The sequence below is a fragment of the Sphaeramia orbicularis genome, chromosome 15 (assembly GCF_902148855.1).
Source record: "Sphaeramia orbicularis chromosome 15, fSphaOr1.1, whole genome shotgun sequence".
Lineage (NCBI taxonomy): Eukaryota > Metazoa > Chordata > Actinopteri > Kurtiformes > Apogonidae > Sphaeramia > Sphaeramia orbicularis.
Genome location: NC_043971.1, coordinates 23591908 through 23609180, shown reverse-complemented (window position 1 = coordinate 23609180; position 17273 = coordinate 23591908). Strand labels below are relative to the sequence as shown.

The window sequence follows — 17273 nt, the reverse complement described above, 5'->3', positions numbered from 1 at the left end:
ATTTTTCTCTTTGTTTTAGTGTAAAAATGTCATATTATACAAGAATGTTTACATTTACAGACTAGCCTTTTACAAAAAATGTGAATATCTGAAATCTCTTAAGAGAAGTATGTGGAATTTTAATAATATTCTCCCTGTTATTAACTGTTTTGTGTATTTGTAGATCCACTGTGATCTCTAAGTTGTGATGCACATGTATGAATAATAAACTAAGGCGTAATATTGTTAAAATTGCACTTATTTTTCTTAAGAATTTTCAGGTTGTTCATGTTTGTTCATGCTATGTTTGAGTACAGTTCGTAGATGTAAACATTTTCATTACGGAATTTTACTTTTTTTTACTCAAACGTTATTATCCTATTATTTATATTACTTTAGTGGTCTGGCCCACTTTATATCGTATTAGGCTGAATGTGGCCCCTGAACTAAAATGAGTTTGACACCCCTGATATAAAATGATACGTCGATTATGATTCGATTGATTATAAGGTTGTTGTTGTGTTGCTTGTGTTTTGTTATTTTTCCTGCACTGCAAAAATCTAAATCTTACCAAGTGTATTTTTCTCATTTCTAGTCAAAATATCTCATCACACTTAAGATAAGACATAATTACTTAAAGAGTAACTTTTCAGTGAGATATAGGAACTTATTTTTATACAATAGCACTTGAAAATTTTATTTAAAAAAAAACTTACCAAGATAATTTCCACTTGTTCCATTGGCAGATTTTTTTTGTTTGTTTGTTGTCTTAATTCAAGATTTTTTTGCTTAATTCAAGCAAAAAAAAATAAATCTGCCATTCGAACAAGGGAAAATTATCTTGGTAAGATTTGTTGAAATAAGATTTTCAAGATCTATTGTCTGAAAATAAGTTCTTATATCTCACTGAAAAGTTACTCTTTAAGTGATTATGTCTTATTTTAAGTGTGATGAGATATTTTGACAAGAAATGAGAAAAATACACTTGGTAAGATTTAGATTTTTGCAGTGCAGGAAAAATAAAACACAAGCAACACAACAACAACCTTATAATCAATCAAATCATAATCAGTTTATCATTTTATATCATCACAATAACCATCTGAAACTGATCAAATCTAATCAATAATCAAACACATATCTGATCATGTTAGAGAAGCGGCCAGAGTTAAAGGAGGGAATGATGGCGATCAAGAATGAAATAGTTTCATATGATACAGACCCTTTAACAAACGTCATATATTCTATTTCTATCCGAGCTTCTGTCAATCAAGGCTTTCCTTATAAGAACTACAAATAAATACAACTTAAATACAATGAAAACTAACCTTAATCAAAACCAAAATTGGCAGAAAATTGAAATGGCTGTAAATTTAACTCCAGTCTGTTGCATATTTTAGTTAGGTGTCTTCAGAAAGTGTCTCCACATCTGGTTTGTATCCCTGTCCCTTCTCCAGACAAGCAGGAATCAGAGAGTCAGGTACAGGCGCCAAGTCTCACACCTTCCACCGTAAATCACCATAAATCAGGAGCAGACCTGAGTGTGTTTCCTCGAGACGTAAGGCATAAATTACAGCTAAACATAAATCCTGTCAGTGGACGGATGCAGACTGCTTGTCTTAAAATATTAACATGCCTCATCAATTTTAAAACCAACTTTGTGACGCTGCTCCTGCGTAAGTTTGTCGCACGAGATGGTGAGTCAGGCCCCACAGAGAGGACAGGCTTTGACAGAGAGACCACACAAAACGCAAGCTCTAACAGTTATGATTCATGAAATTACTGTGCCTTCCATGTAGGGGATAATTATCACTGCCAACAATACAAAAAAATACATAATTATTCATATTTCGGGTCAATGCAAAAATGAAATGGAGGTTGTTGGCACTAGATCTGCTGTGAGCGGTAGTTCATGGTGGTGATAAGTCGATGACGTCAAAGCTGTCCAATTTTCCGAAATAATGCACACCATCCTGCCAGTCCGAATTAAATTTTAATGCCATGATGAGTTATGTAATCTTATATAATGTACCAACGCTGCAAAAGATCAAGACCTGGTTTGTGTGGAAGGATACTAAAACAAAGAGTAGAAAAACACAGTGGTGGAAAAAAGTTTTTGTTCATCCCATGCATTTGTGATATATTGCATTAAACTCTATCTCACTGAACTCTGCCAAGTATTGTTTCATTCTCCAAACCCACATGCTCCCTTCTGCACATGCACTGCTCCATCAAGGTCAAAACTGGATCTTTCAGCAAGATAATGAAACACATCCAGGGTGTGACATGTTGAAACTATTAAGAATTTAGTTTTGTTCGTTGTTTCTTGTTAACAATAAACTAGAAAAAAAAACAAACGAAATCATTTGCATTTGTTTTGTGTCTGTCTGTAACTTTTGAAACACAAAAAAGACTTTTTGGCAAATATTACATGGTAATATTTGAGATTGTGTAAAATTTTAAAGGTATTTGAAAACTTTTTTTGCACTGTCAAACTCATTTTAGTTCAGCCCAATATGATCTGAAGTGGGCCGGACCTGTAAAATAATAACATACTAATATATAAAAAACGTCAACTCCAAACTGTTCTGTACATTTAAGAGTGAAAAAAGTAAAATTCCATGTACAATTATGAATTCCAATTATAAAAACATTTACATTTACAAACTATCCTTTAAAAAATGTAAATAATCTGAGCAACCCATAACAAACCAAAATTTATTAAGAAAAATAAGTGCAATAGTCTCAGTTCATCATTTACACATGTGCATTACAACTTATAGATCACAGTGGATCTACAAATACACAAAACATTTAGTAACAGGCAGAAAATTGATAAAATTGCACTTGTTTTTCTTAATAGTGATGTGTGGATCGATACTGAAATATCGATATCTCCAATACCAGATCTTTACACTCTAGAATCGATTCAGAAATCAAAAATATCGATACTTTTGATACTTCAGTCATTTGAGGCAATGTGTATCAGGAACACGTTGGAAAGTAGCTAAACTATTGAGCTCTTGTCCAAATGATACGCAATTGGTGGGAACTACTTCTTCTTCCGCCTGGGTAGGTGTGTACTGCGTCACGCTTCTCAGTCAGTCTGTACTGAGCAAAAAACAGAACAGGCTAAAGAGGAAAACAGTTAATATGATGATGTTCCTCAACAAAAACGTGAGAATGAAAGAAAGTGTCAGTGTTGGATGTTTTTGTTGAAGTGTTAGACGTTCAGTATTTTTACATTTCATCTTCACACGTTTATGTAACGTGAATTAATATGTAAGTTTTGATTTTTATAATAGTTCTTAATAATTAAACAATAATTATTCTCATGTCTTGTATTCTTTATGAAGTTATGATTTGAAATACCAATTTTTTTTTTTTTTTCAGATTTTACAGACATTAAGTATATTTGTACAAAGTATCGGTATCGGATCGGTATCACTGATACCAACCTGAATTTTACTCAGTATCAGATCGGAAAGGAAATCCGTGGTATTCAACATCACTGTTTCTTAAGGCATTTCAGATTGTTCATATTTGTTCAGGGTATTCACATTTTTTGTAAAAGGATAGTATGTAATTCCCCTTTTTTTTAATGTTTATTATGATAGTATTTAACTGATCTGACCCACTTAAAAATCTAATTGGGCTGAATGTGGCCCCTGAACTAAAATGATAAATGCTTAATATCTTAAATGTAATTTTGGCATTTCACAAATTCATCCCACTGGCAGGAGTAGACAGTTTGGCGGGCCGGTTTGTTTGACACATGTGCGCTACAGTATGTCTGAACATCAATAAGCATTACTCACATTTGCACAGTGTAAGGCCAGAGCACAAAAGACAGCAAACATCTTAAAGTTGTTCTCATCGGTTTTAGTGAAGGCACTTCCGCTTAGCTTGTTCACCATCTGCACCACACCTATAACAGTTCCCCTGCTGACGATGGGCATGCACAGGATGTTCCGTGTGGTGTAGCCGGTTTTGAGGTCCACCTCCCTGTTAGAAAACGCATAAAGAATACAGTGTTAGTCTGTCATTAATCATTTTATGAGTTTATACTGCAAAATATACAAGTGAAGCATGTTTAAGCCTCAGTTTCTGGTGTATACTTAAATCTAGAGAAAAATGAGGAGGAGTGTGAACGAAGTTTATACCCCATGAAGCAGAATTATCAAGAAAATGTCAAAATTTGTTAAATGAAAATGAAAATAAGTAGATGTCATGGAAAAGATGGCTTCTTGCGGTGTCTGTTAGAGGTTACCGGTTAAACCGTGGGTCTGCATAGGCATCTGGGATATTTAAAACTTCCCCTGTCCGAGCCACTTGACCAGCTATTCCCTTGTCTATAGAAAACCTAGAGGGAAAGAAGAAAGAAGATCAAAAATATTAAAATCTAAAACCTAACAATTTCCCCTTTTTTTGTCATATTAAGACTCTATTACTGTAGGCTTTATAGGTCAGTGTTTACTATTAAATACGACGGGCATGTTTTCTTGATGCATTCTCTGACTGAAGTTTATTAGAACAACACAAATATTATCAAAATTAAATGAATGTAAAGATTAAGGAACTCTGCATGAAAAGGGGTGAATCTTACACACCTAATTTCTTTGGTTTTCCTAAAGACAGGTTTGCCTTCTTTCTCCTCCCCAATATCGAACAGGTCGGAGTACAGTTCTTTGTTGTTGTGATCTACCTGGAAGAGTGCGCACCTGTCCGCATTCACCAGGTTTTTTGCATATATCTGCAATTACACCAGAACCAGACCTTTATTAACATGAAAGATGGTGGAAATCAAATGGAAAAAAATATATATACCAACATGACTTAAAATTTAATTTTCGATTATACATAAGACCTGAAATTGAATTACTGTATGTCAGGTATCTTTAGCTGTGTCTTTAGAATGAAACATTTCAACAAACAGAAATAAGCCACAGACAGTAAAACTACAGCACAGGTCATCCCAGTTCATTTGAGCAATTGAACCAGATGACTTGAATGACCTGATATGACACCACGATCACAAAGCAACAGAATACATACAAACAGAGAGGTGGGTTTAAGTAAAATAAACAGAAGAATTGTGTTTTGCACTCATCCAGATCGCATTTGTTTCATATTTGTTTCATATTTTATAATCTATTACATGCTGTAATCCGTAAATAATCCATAAATAATCAATAAATAGCTTTTCATTATTCTTCTGTGTCTTTCTCTGGATAGTGCGAGTCTTTATCAGGACGCATCAGAAGCACCCATCAGTTACTGAACTGGCCTGTGTGTATCTGTTTTACAGCAGCATTAGTAATGTCATTAAACACATATCTAACACACACTCCCAGGATGTGCAGCTTTGAAGACAATGTGAATGAACACATACTTGCAGAAATCACACTCACCATAATATGTTCAAGTAGAGAATCTATTGCCACAATGTTATCAAAGTATGTTCTGTGCGAAAAGAAGAAATGGCGCATTGAGATGTTTGACAAATGGGAAGCTCAGATGACGTTCACATTCAAGACATGAAAGCTAAGTTGCCTAAAGTTTCTGGCTCACATGAGCACATATCATTTACATTATATCTGAATTAATGTAAGTCCAAAATATGAGGTTTATATGGTAATACTACAGTCTTTTTACTAGCATTAATTTAAAGAACTGACCCAAAAACTGACAAGTGCTCTTACTTTGACACATCTAGTAGAAAGTCATTGAGTTCAGTCTGTTTGGCGAGGCCTCTGCACACCTAGAAACAAAAAAAACCAACAGGTCACGACCCGGCATACAGAGACATTTCCCACAGAGCACGCGCAAATATCCTCAACGTACTGTAAACAAATCCACTCGCAGTCTACACACTTAACTGCGGACCATCATCATGTGTGTCAGTAACAACAGAGTGTTTTGCAGTGAGCGTTTAACCCAGGAGTGCTGCAGTTCTGCACCCCTCACCGAAGTTCAGAGGTCCACTGTGGCCAGCGCTGCAGTGGGACGCTGCTTCTCTGAGGTGTTATGCTATCTGTACATATAAAAACAGCACTGGGGCGTAATGACATCCTCAGGGAGCTGTTTGCTGAATCTATGGCTTAGTTGATTGGACTGAGCCCAGTGACAACCCAGTTCCTGTACACAGTGGACTTCCCCATGAAAAAACACCAAAGCAGAACCAGTACAAACAAAGTCACTCAAGATCATAATAATTGGGACAGGCAGACTTCGGTGATGTGTTACACCACATTACACCCGCATTGTTGTGTAGCTCCAGATTAAACCCGCTTAGGAGTTTGCTCACCTGTACTTGATGAATGGCGACCGATGCCCATGCTAAATTAGCTGTTGCAACCTGGAAAAAAACAAAAATAGGGTTAGTTTCTAAGAACAGTATAACTTTTAGCTTTTTTTTTAAAAAATCATGTTCAAAGCAAATAGAAACTCTCTGCTGCTTAATATTCAACGCAAATTTGAAAAAAGGAAAAGTCACATCCTCAAAAAACCAAGATTCAAGACGAGGATGATGGAAGGTTGTATCTGTGTGAAAGGAATCAACTTATGGAGCAACTTAAATGATGAAACAAAGACAATCAAATCTAAAATGTTGAGTAAATATGACAAAATGGACAGAGTTTATTTTTGATATGTATATTACTGCTCAGAAATGGGCAGTTTATTTTAATTTGTGTGTTATTGTTATGAAACGGGTAGTTTATTTTGGTTTTTGATACGGGTCTTGTTATGAAATGGACAGAGTTTGTTTTTGTTTTGATATTTGTATTATTACTGCTACGAAAGGAACAGAGTTTATTTTGATGTGAAATGCTGTTGCGAAATGGACAGAGTCTATCGTTCCATGTATCATTCGTTCTTTTCATATTCGATTGAGAATCCACAATCGGAAAATGAAAGAAATGAGTTGTTTCATTATTCATGTACAAATCAAAAATCAAAAAACTAGTGGTTTTTCATTCTTTTCATTGTATGCACAAATTAAAAATTGGAAATAAGCAAATGTACCAAATGTGGGGTTTCATGTTGACATTTTTGATATCTGATTTGGTATGACCTGGAAGTTACCGACTTCTTCATGTGTTGAGCTGGACAGTTGTTGGTTTGCTAGTATTCTGTCTAAAGCATTCTACGGTACTGGACAATTTCTTGCTATTCAGAGGCAGCAAACACGTTACTCTTAAGGAGGACAACATGATAACTGAAAAAAATGAGCAGGATCTTGCAGGTATTGTTGTTTTGTCTAATACAGTGAGGCCATGGTAGCCAATCTAAGTAGAAGCCACTTCACGTAACATACGAGGAAGTCAGTAACTTCCGGGTCACACCAAATCGGACATCAAAAATGTCAACATGAAACCCAACATTTGGTCCATTTGCTTATTTCCAATTTTTAATTTGTGCATAAAATCGAAACAATGAAAAACAACTTGTTTTTTGATTTTGGATTTGTACATGAATAATGAAATAAGTCATTTTTTCGTTTTCTGATTGTGGATTCTCAATTGAATATGAAAAGAACGAATGATACACAGATTTCTATCCTTGATATGTATACCATTTTTGTGTTTTGTGCTTAGTCAGAGTTTAGTCTGTTATGTGTAGGATGTTTGAGTTACTTATGGGATCTGACATGGGAATTTAGGGGAGGTAGAAGGATGGGGTAAGGGGGAGGGAGATTATAAATTAAACTTCATCCCGCTCCTTTTTGAATGTTTTCCTTTCTTTTTATATAAATCTTTTAGTTGTTTGGTTTTAATGCTATGCTATATTCAAAATAAACAAACAAACAAACAACCTTCTTCCAGGTTTTCTTTTGCATATTTCAACATTTTCATTTGGAGCCTTATAAAATGCAGTTTGTAGTCCAGCTGTTCCACTTTATCATATTCACCCTATTGAACATTATTGACATGTTTACCCTTTCATACATGAATTATGAGAAATTATCCATATTTTTTAAGTTTTAGTTGAAAAATTATGCATTGAAAAACTTTGAAAGTCCTAAAATATAAAAAAAAAAAAAATTCAAAGACTGTGCAGCAATGTTATAGTGCTTTTGTAATTTCAGAACATTGTACAACATTGTAACTAATTGCTGATTTAAGTGCATGTTTTTTCATAGTAACTGTGACAAACTACAGTTATTTTTATTTGTTAATTTAACGTAATGTAACTGATACACTGATGGATACAAACAATGGCTCATACACTATAACAGTGTATAACACAAAATTGAACACTGCAAAACTCTGTTGTTCTTTCCATTTACAAGCAGTGTTTTACCACTTGTAGTCCTTTATTCAGATTATTGTTTTGGATTGGTGGCCTGCACATTTACCGTTTCCATAACTTATTCTGCCGCAATCAGTGAGATTTCTCTTATAAACCCATTGCACAGTATAACACAGTTGACTAACAAAGTGAGCACTAATATTTCTAAAGTCACATACAGATCTCAATGACAACTACTTGATATTTAATCAAGGATTCTATGATATGAAGTGCAATTTTAAATACGCTACGACACAGGGTACATGACTCATAAAATCAGTTTGAGCCATCATTCATGTATTTTATGTAACATCCTGACTTCTTTCACTCCTATTTTACTGTACGTATTGGGACACCTTGCGGAAAAGCCTTTAGCGACAGTAACACAGTGTTATTATCTGAGCCCACACAGCTACAGAGAACTTAAACAGATCTAGATTAAGGTGAATACCAGGCTAACTGTCGTTCTGTGAGCCTTGCTCCAGCCTCCCACTCTTGGTGTGTTGTGTCTGGGTCAGACTGACCTCCTGGTGGCTGAGGTTGAAGGGCTCCTTGCCCCAGTGCCGTTGCAGCTCCAGGATGGCAATGAGGTCCCCGATGGCAGTGAGGATGGGGAGGCACAGGACAGAGTGAACGTGGATCCCTGAGTCCTGCCCTGTGCCGTCGGGGAAGCGCTCGTCCTGCAATGCACAAGTCAGAAATGGTAAACCAAGTAAAAGAAGATGTAGGAAATTAGTGCTAAGTTACTCTTAAATGTTTTCTTAAATAATCTCATTAAACATGCTTTTCACATTTAACTTTAATTTTCCATCTAATACTGACCTATGGGGGGGCTGAAAAGTTCATAGCCTGATGAAGAAGGAGTTATTCCACAGCATTGAAACTTGGCATACATTATATTCAACCTTTCCTGATACTAACTGCATGGTTTCCTTCCAGATAAACCCACAGTGGATAAATAATTTAGGACTCATCCTCTGTAAGCAACCATGTCAGCGTGAATGTCCTTGGGGGCTAACCCCTTTTTCTGCAGACATTTGATAAGACCACGGTGCCACGGATGGTTCACAAAATATCTCTGGTACTACTTTCCAAAGTCCTAAATTATTTATCCAGTGTGGGTTTATCTGCAAGGAAACCATGCAGTTAGTATCAGGAGAGGTTGAATTTAATGTATGCACAGTTTCATTGCTGTGGAATAACTCCTTCTTAGTCAGGCTATGAACTTTTCAGCCCCTCCTCGTATGTTTAACAAGTAACAAGCAAAAAAAATACTGGTTTGATCTAATATCCCAGCAGACGAACCCAATAATTCTTCTATTTTAATGTGACCACAAAGGTAATTGTGTTGTTCTTGCTTCTAATACGCACAACTTGCCAACATGTCTTCTTTGTAGTTAAAATTTTATTTCTAAGTTTGTTTTCTAAGTAATTTGTTTTAGATTAGTGTTAAGTTACTCTGTATTTTTCTTAAATAATCTCATTAAACATGGTTTTTACATTTAACTTTGTCTTAATAAGGTTTTCCACCTAATACTGAGATATGTTTAACGAGTAACAAGCAAAAACCTAATGGTTTGATCTATATTTCAGCAGAGGAACCCAATAATTTTTCTATTTTAATGTGACCACAAAGATAATTGTGTTGTTCTTGTTTCTAATAAGCACAACTTGCCTACATGTCTTTTTCTAGTTTAAATTTTATTTTGAAGTTTTTGAAGCTGAAATTTTCAACTTCAAAAACTAAACAATTATAAATCCAAGACAATTTGGTTATGTTTGAACATATTTGCCTTTTTTATTGATAATTTTTCAGTGCAGTATTTATGAACAAAGCTGGTTTAAATAATATAAATGTAAAAACAAACATCAGATTTTTTTTTACAGGACAAACATGCATTAAGTTGAAGATGTGTTTACAACTACTTATTTATTTCACTAGATTCCATACATAATTATACTTTTTTATTATAAAACATAAATGGAAGTGGATAATGTGTTGAACATGCAAATATTCAAATATATAAAGAGACATATGCTGTTGACATGTAATCAAGTTGTGCTTATTACAAGTAACAAAACTCTATTATTTATGTATTATTCAATTAACTGCTGGAATATAAAACAAACTATTGCTTTGTCTTGTTACTGGTTCAACTGGCTCAATGTTAGGTGGAAAACGTGCTTGGACGACTCTGTCTAAACACATGCATTAACAGTGTATCTAATATTGAACATAAGATGCTGAACTATTAAAAATGTAGCAAGTACTAACAATTTATTTCTGATTACTGTTAATTTTATATTCATTTTTAGCTTTTTGTCATCTTAAACCTTCTGACTCTAGTTACAGAGTGGATTTAAGGACATTAACCTCCACTGTTCTGAATCCTTCTATCATTTATCCATGCTGTACAATGACTACTGTGCATAAAACACTGTACGGCACAAACTTCAAGCCTTACCCCCATGATGTCCTCTACTAGCAGTGTTTTGCGAGTCTTGGCAACATGAGCGGCAATGGTTGTCCCAAATGCAATGGGGCCGGAGGGGATGAGGCTTGGAGGGCCATCCTTGGCCCCCGTTGGAGTGAACAAACATAAACTCTGTGAAGAGGCATTGAAAGACAGCAAGAGAAAAAGAAATAAACATTACTGTGTATGTTCACATGGTAAATTTCAGTTTGTCTGGTTGTTTTCTGCACTTACATTGTTGCATTCTCCCAAGAAGTAAAGTGCAAATCCATCGGCTTTCGTTGCTGTAGATGAGAGACATTAAATGACCGTAAGTGAAATAAATTAAGACAGTACTGCGATGTCTCACATTATATTTTTAGTACATGTTCATACTGCATCAAGATTCAGTTTAACTTTATGGACTCACATTGTAGGAAATTTGGCTTGGACTTCCATTCATGCTGTGTCCATAAAAGACACTCTTTGTACATAAAATATGCGCTTAAAAAACTACAGGGATCAAGAAAAATAACCAAATAGAGGAGTAAAACTTACACTGAAAAACCTATAATACAGAGAATGTAAAAATACTACAACTGAAAATCGGCAAATCGCTAAGTGACAGGTGCATGTATCTGAAAGGAGGAGCGTAACACTGAGACATTATGGTTACAAAATAAAAACAATCTATGAACAATGTCCTACATAACAACAAGGACACTGTGACCGAGGGCTTTGACTTCTATCCAGATCATCCCATTCCCAGTCCTCCTCTCCAGTCCCATTTCATCCTGATATATAGGTCATGTTATCATACAAAGTGACAACAGAGAGAGACTGTTGGCCACTGACAGATGAGCAAGGTAATGAGTAATGTGCTTTGGGTGAATTCATGCTTTTTTTAAGCATGGTTTGGTTTATTGATGTTCTATTACAGTTAGGAAACAAAACATCACAACAGTTTTTATTGTGACTGGAGCAGCAGATAGGTGCAAATTGAGCAAAAATTTCACACATATTATTGGAAAATAGTACTGACGATATCAAGTCCAAAACAACTTCTTTTTTTTATTTTTATTTTTTATACAAACATTTGTCGTAGCATAGTAGGTCTTTTCATTTCCAGATAATGATACATATCAAAATTTGCAAAATTTTCTGTAAATTCATGATCAAGTTATAATGTTGTTCCCAAATGAATTTTTCTCTATATTTAACCATCCTTAAGTGATTTAACAGCATTTATTGTAATATTGTCTTTCGCATTTTGTGTTTTTTTTCAATGAAATCAGGTATTTTCCTACATTTCATTTTCTAATCATGTAGATATTCATAAAACCTCAAAGTAAAGTTGAGGATTGTTATAGCAAAAATAAAGAAAACTGAAGAAAAAGTGACTTTTTCAGCAAAATCTATCGTTAATTGAACATAAACCCAGTGTCTCCATCCACTGTCATTGATCCAACTCAATGGGTTTTACTGGGGAATCAATGTTATAGAAGATGACAGTGTTTCTGCGTTCACTACAAAGCCTCTGAACGTCCAAATGGGTCATATCTGATGACCATGAAAAGATGACAAACTGCATTTTACACTAATTATTTACATGGATTAGTGGATCAACAGGTATTAAACCATTTATATCAGTAGACGATTTTGGCTGATGGTGGATGTCTGGGTCTTTATGGGTTAATGCAAACTTCCTGCCTCTATGTAGAACAAAATATCATTGACCCAACAAAATGAGCCTGTATAGCTCCTGTTTAATTTTATTTTCTCTTAAAACCTCATGCTGTCAATTTTTAATGAGAGTACAACATATTGGAGGGAAAAAGTGGCTACAACCAGATGCACCACAACTTGAAGATTGGTTGAAAGCAATCTATGACCTCTATGTTATGGAGAAACTGTCCTTTTCATTAAAAGTAAAGCAGGATAAATTTATGGAAATGTGGTCAAAATGGATTGTATATATCACCCCACTGAGGCCAGATTTAACTTAACTGGAAATGACAAGTTATATTTGTACTGGTTGAATGTAATGGAGCTGAAACTTGTGTGGATTTTGAAATAAGAATAGTGAAAATATGGGGGAAAATCTGACATCTTTTTGTTCTAATGTATGTTATTTAACAAATAAAACAAAAAAAAAGGGAAGACTTATTTTAAGAGGAGTTGTTTTTTTTTTCTAAACAGAGAACTTATATCCTCCTGAGACCCCGCAATGCATTTTTGTCCTCTGTAGGGGACAAGAGTTTCACAGTTTTATTGAAAAAAAAAAACAAAAAAACAAAAAAAACGCTGTCCACTGCAAAGGACATTCCATAAATTTTTTTAATGGCATGTAAAAAAACTGTTGCATTGTGCTTTTTCCAATAAAGGCAATTATTTATTGTTTAAAAAAAAGCCAAAACTTGCACTTTCCTGGGTCTCAAGAGGATATGGAATGTGTTTATGTTAAATTTCATGTTTTACCATTGTTGATTTTTTTTTAGACACTGGGGCACCAATAAGGGGGGGTAAACATGACAAATTCATGGGGCCCAGTATGTGTGGGGGGCCCATAGAGCAGTGGAGGGGGCCCAGTGGATATAGGCTAGAAGCTGTGAAAATTATGTGTAAAATCCACTCTATAAGAGAGGTGTAGAAGACGGGAGGTGAACATTGAAAGCATGTTAAGTTTTGTTTTTGTTTACACGGTATTGTAAGCGATGTTGTCTATGGACCTCAACCCCACATACATTAACACATTACTACACCCCCGGGTCAACAATGATTATGCTTTCATGGGGCCCATAATTGGTAGCTGCAGCCTGCGCCCCCAGACATGACACTCAGACATGATATACAAATGTGCTCAGTTGTTGTTTTTTTGTTTTACTCTGTTGTAAAGTATTTTCCCAAATGAAAACGCAAAATTATAAAATAAAATGTTAAAAAAACAAAACAAAACAAAAAAACGTGCTGTCATTGCTATATTCAGTGGGATACAACCTGAAGTTGGAAGGATCAGTAAAATGAAATGTTTTTACTTTAACCTGTTTTAATGATGTTGCATAACAATGATGTTGTTTTACTCTGTTGTAAAGTATTTTCCCAAATGAAAACACAAAATTGTAAAAAAAATGTAAAAAAACAACAACAAAAAAAAAAAACCTGCTGTCATTGCTATATTCAGTGGGATACAAGCTGAAGTTGGAAGGATCAGTAAAGTGAAATGTTTTTCCTTTTACCTGCTTTAATGATGTTGCACAACTCATAGAGCAGGAGTTTGTTGTCTCCTCCAGTGTCCAGGCGCTGCTCCATGTAGCTGTTGAGTTCGTACACCACACCCTGCATATTTGTGTCCTGGTACTGCTGGACACAAGACACACAAAAATGACAAATCCGTCCTCTCACATAAACACGTGTGTTCAGTTTCAAAATTCAGCAGCTGCTACGACAATAAAAACATGTGACAACCTGAGTTTGTGTGACTGCACCACTGAGCCATTAACAAAAATACACAGTTTGTGTGTGTGTGTGTGTGTGTTTTTTTTTAATGAATGGGGATTATCCTCCTGTCATTCACAAAGTCAGAGCCATTCATCACCACATCAGCCTCCACCCCACCCATACACGCCTCTTTACCGCCGCATTTCTAGCCCAGGGATCCCCTTCCGCACTCCGGAGAGAAGGCCACCAGAGCCCCACTGACTCTGATTAGAGAACCCTGGAAAGCTTTACTGCTCAGACGCAGCTTAAAAGTGTGTTATGTAAGACACAGACCTCCTGCCTCGTACAGGGCCAGAAAGCTGTCTATGTGTGCACCTGGAGTCAGGGTGGGGATGTGACGGCAGGAAGGGCTGTGTATGAGACAGCCTACCCCACAGGACACCTTTAACACATACTGTATGTGCTTCCACAAATAGATGACGCACTGAGGGGTCAAGGGGACTCAATCCAGTGCCAGGAGCCACTCAGACTACTGAACCCCAACTCCTATGGGGGTTAGGATGACAAAGGTGTGAAGATACATTTAACACAGAGGAGGTAAATGATGCAAAATGGCTCACGCACCTGACGAAAGCAACAAATTAATATTATTTTTAATCAACTGTAACTTTCTGGCCTTAAAACTCACATAGGCTGAACTTTTTTCTTCATAGCTACAGCTCAGAATTATTATAATTAATCAAAGTATAAATGTATTGTAGTTATTTTGTTTGTTTATTTCTTTTCATTGCATTGGGCTGTTGTATTATACTGTATGTCCCGTTTGTGTGTATATGAGGGCGTGAATGGTGTAATATTAATGTAAATAATCAAAACTGTAATGTAATATAGAGGAGACCCCAGGAAGACGAGCAACTGATGTTTCATTTGCTAATGGGGATCAAAATAAATGAAATGAAATGAAAGTTAAAAGGTAAAACTTGCAGTGACAAAAATAAATAAAGTGTAGTACAACTGAAGATTTTCCCTTCAACTGGCACTACAATGGCTTTTCATGATATGTTACCTTTAATTACAATGGTTGGTAAATCATTTTGATTTTGATATCATGCAGTCTTTCATCCAGCCTTTTTCAGTTTCTATAAATAACAACATTCCTCATAATACCAGTAAAAACTAAGTAAAACTGAACTAAAACTGGTCAGTTCCCCAAATTAGTGACTAAAACTAAAGTGAAATCAGAAACCAAACTGAAAGGTTAAATAAAAAAAAAAATAACTGAATGTATTAAAACTATAATAACCTTACTCTATGCTAAATAGTAAAAGTAGAAGTAAAACCAGATAATACTTGTTATATTGGAATCAAAAGGACAAGTTGCACTTCTGGGAAAAATATTGTGCAAAGACCAATAAAATTATAGGTAGCATAATTAATCTGTATGTTCCTCATATACACAAGAACATTTTACAGATAACTGAATGTATTAACCCTTTATCTCCAGACATGTCTGTGGTGAGCCTTCTGAATGTATGATTTATTTTAATTATTCATAAAAATTCAACCATTTGCTCAATAAAAAAAACTTTCAAAATGTGCTGATAGAATAGACCTTGTGTTTTCCATAGATATCTGAGCATGCTCAGTGCAACCCCTGCCACCTGTGCAATGGAGGGTAAAGCACAGATCAGTGAGTGAGACTGACTCGATATAAAAATAGAGTTTTTTAAATAAGATTTTTACACAGTTTTCCTTGTCGTGTTTTGTTTATGTTGTTTGCAGTGTTCTCATGATTTTTTTTCTTTTCTTTTTTACTGCGTTTTTCCGAGTTTTGACCATGGAACTGCTTTTTGGAGTTCAACCAGATGCCAAAAAGCAATGTCTCAGGGGTTAAAGAGTTAAGGATTGCAGCAGAAAACGAAGGTATGTATTCACACAACAAGGGCAAAGCCTAAATGGAATAAGAAGGAACAATATGCCATGTAACATATAAATGAAGCAAAAACCTACCCTACTGACTTCTTTCGCTGATGTGTCATCTGTGAACACAAACAAAAAAAAATAATCAGACAGTTAACAACAGCCTGCAGTAAAAGGAGCTTGATTATGTTTTGGGTGATGATCAAAACAGAAGAATAATACCATCAGAAGTACAATTAACATCTTAATGACTATTTTCTGTGTTTTATTTGTGTATTTAACCTTTAATTAACCATAAAAAACATAAATTAACCCATAAAGATCCAGTGCTACTTTTGTAGCAGTTCCCAAATGATTTTTTTCCCCTCAATTTGTAACTTTTCTTAAGTGATTTATCACCATTTATTCTAATATTACGCTCAGTATTTTGCATTATTAAGTGAAAATCAGGTATTTTCCTATATTTAACTTATGGATCATGATTGATATCCATAAAAGCTCAAATTATAGTTGAATGTTATTATATGAAAAACAGAGAAAGCAGAGGAAAAAGTGACTTTTTCAGTAAAATATATCATTAACTGAACATAAAAACAACCGTCCCCTTCCTCTGTCATTGATCAAACTCCATGGGTTTTACTGGTGAATCAATGTTGTAGAAGATGACGGTGTTTCCACGTTCACTATGGAGCCTCTGAACGTCCAAATGGGTCATATCTGATGACCATTAATAGACGACAAACTGTATTGTACACCAATTATTTACATGGATTGATAGGATTAGTGGATCAACAGGTATTAAACAGGTTAGATCAGTAGATGGTGGATCTTTGGGTCTTTATGGGTTAAGGGAGACCTCATACATACAATATTTTATTTCTAGAATTAAAAAATACAACCCATTAAAACAGCAATGGCTATACAGACACGAGACAAAAAACAGGGTAGCAATAGCAGTTCGACTAGTTAGTTGCATGGCTTTTTTTCCTCCCAATGATATAAACTGTCTATGTGACAAGCAGATACAACATATGACTGAAAAATACATCTAGTTCTTTATGTGATTAAGACTTTTACTATTAGCAGAGTATTTATTATATGCTAATTCTGTGTAATATGCAAATGCTCACTGTTACTGCTGAAAAAGAGCATATGATCTGAAAGCTAAAAAGCAACACACAAATCTGGCAT

The 17273-nt window shown here is 35.1% G+C and overlaps 1 protein-coding gene across 4 annotated transcripts in view; it reads right to left on the bottom strand.

The window, feature by feature from the left end:
• The window catches only part of pde10a (phosphodiesterase 10A), an 88541-nt gene that overhangs the window by 18734 nt on the left and 52534 nt on the right, over positions 1 to 17273 (bottom strand). For 3 of the 4 annotated variants that reach the window (XM_030156045.1, XM_030156046.1, XM_030156047.1), the window contains 11 exons: positions 16173 to 16201; positions 13961 to 14084; positions 10980 to 11029; positions 10737 to 10877; positions 8796 to 8951; positions 6287 to 6337; positions 5682 to 5740; positions 5391 to 5442; positions 4590 to 4732; positions 4250 to 4342; positions 3798 to 3984 (listed from right to left, as the gene is read on the bottom strand). In XM_030156045.1, the coding sequence (XP_030011905.1) occupies positions 3798 to 3984; positions 4250 to 4342; positions 4590 to 4732; positions 5391 to 5442; positions 5682 to 5740; positions 6287 to 6337; positions 8796 to 8951; positions 10737 to 10877; positions 10980 to 11029; positions 13961 to 14084; positions 16173 to 16201 (1085 nt within the window). The remainder of the gene's footprint in view (positions 1 to 3797; positions 3985 to 4249; positions 4343 to 4589; positions 4733 to 5390; positions 5443 to 5681; positions 5741 to 6286; positions 6338 to 8795; positions 8952 to 10736; positions 10878 to 10979; positions 11030 to 13960; positions 14085 to 16172; positions 16202 to 17273) is intronic. The other variant, XM_030156048.1, reaches the window with a different exon arrangement.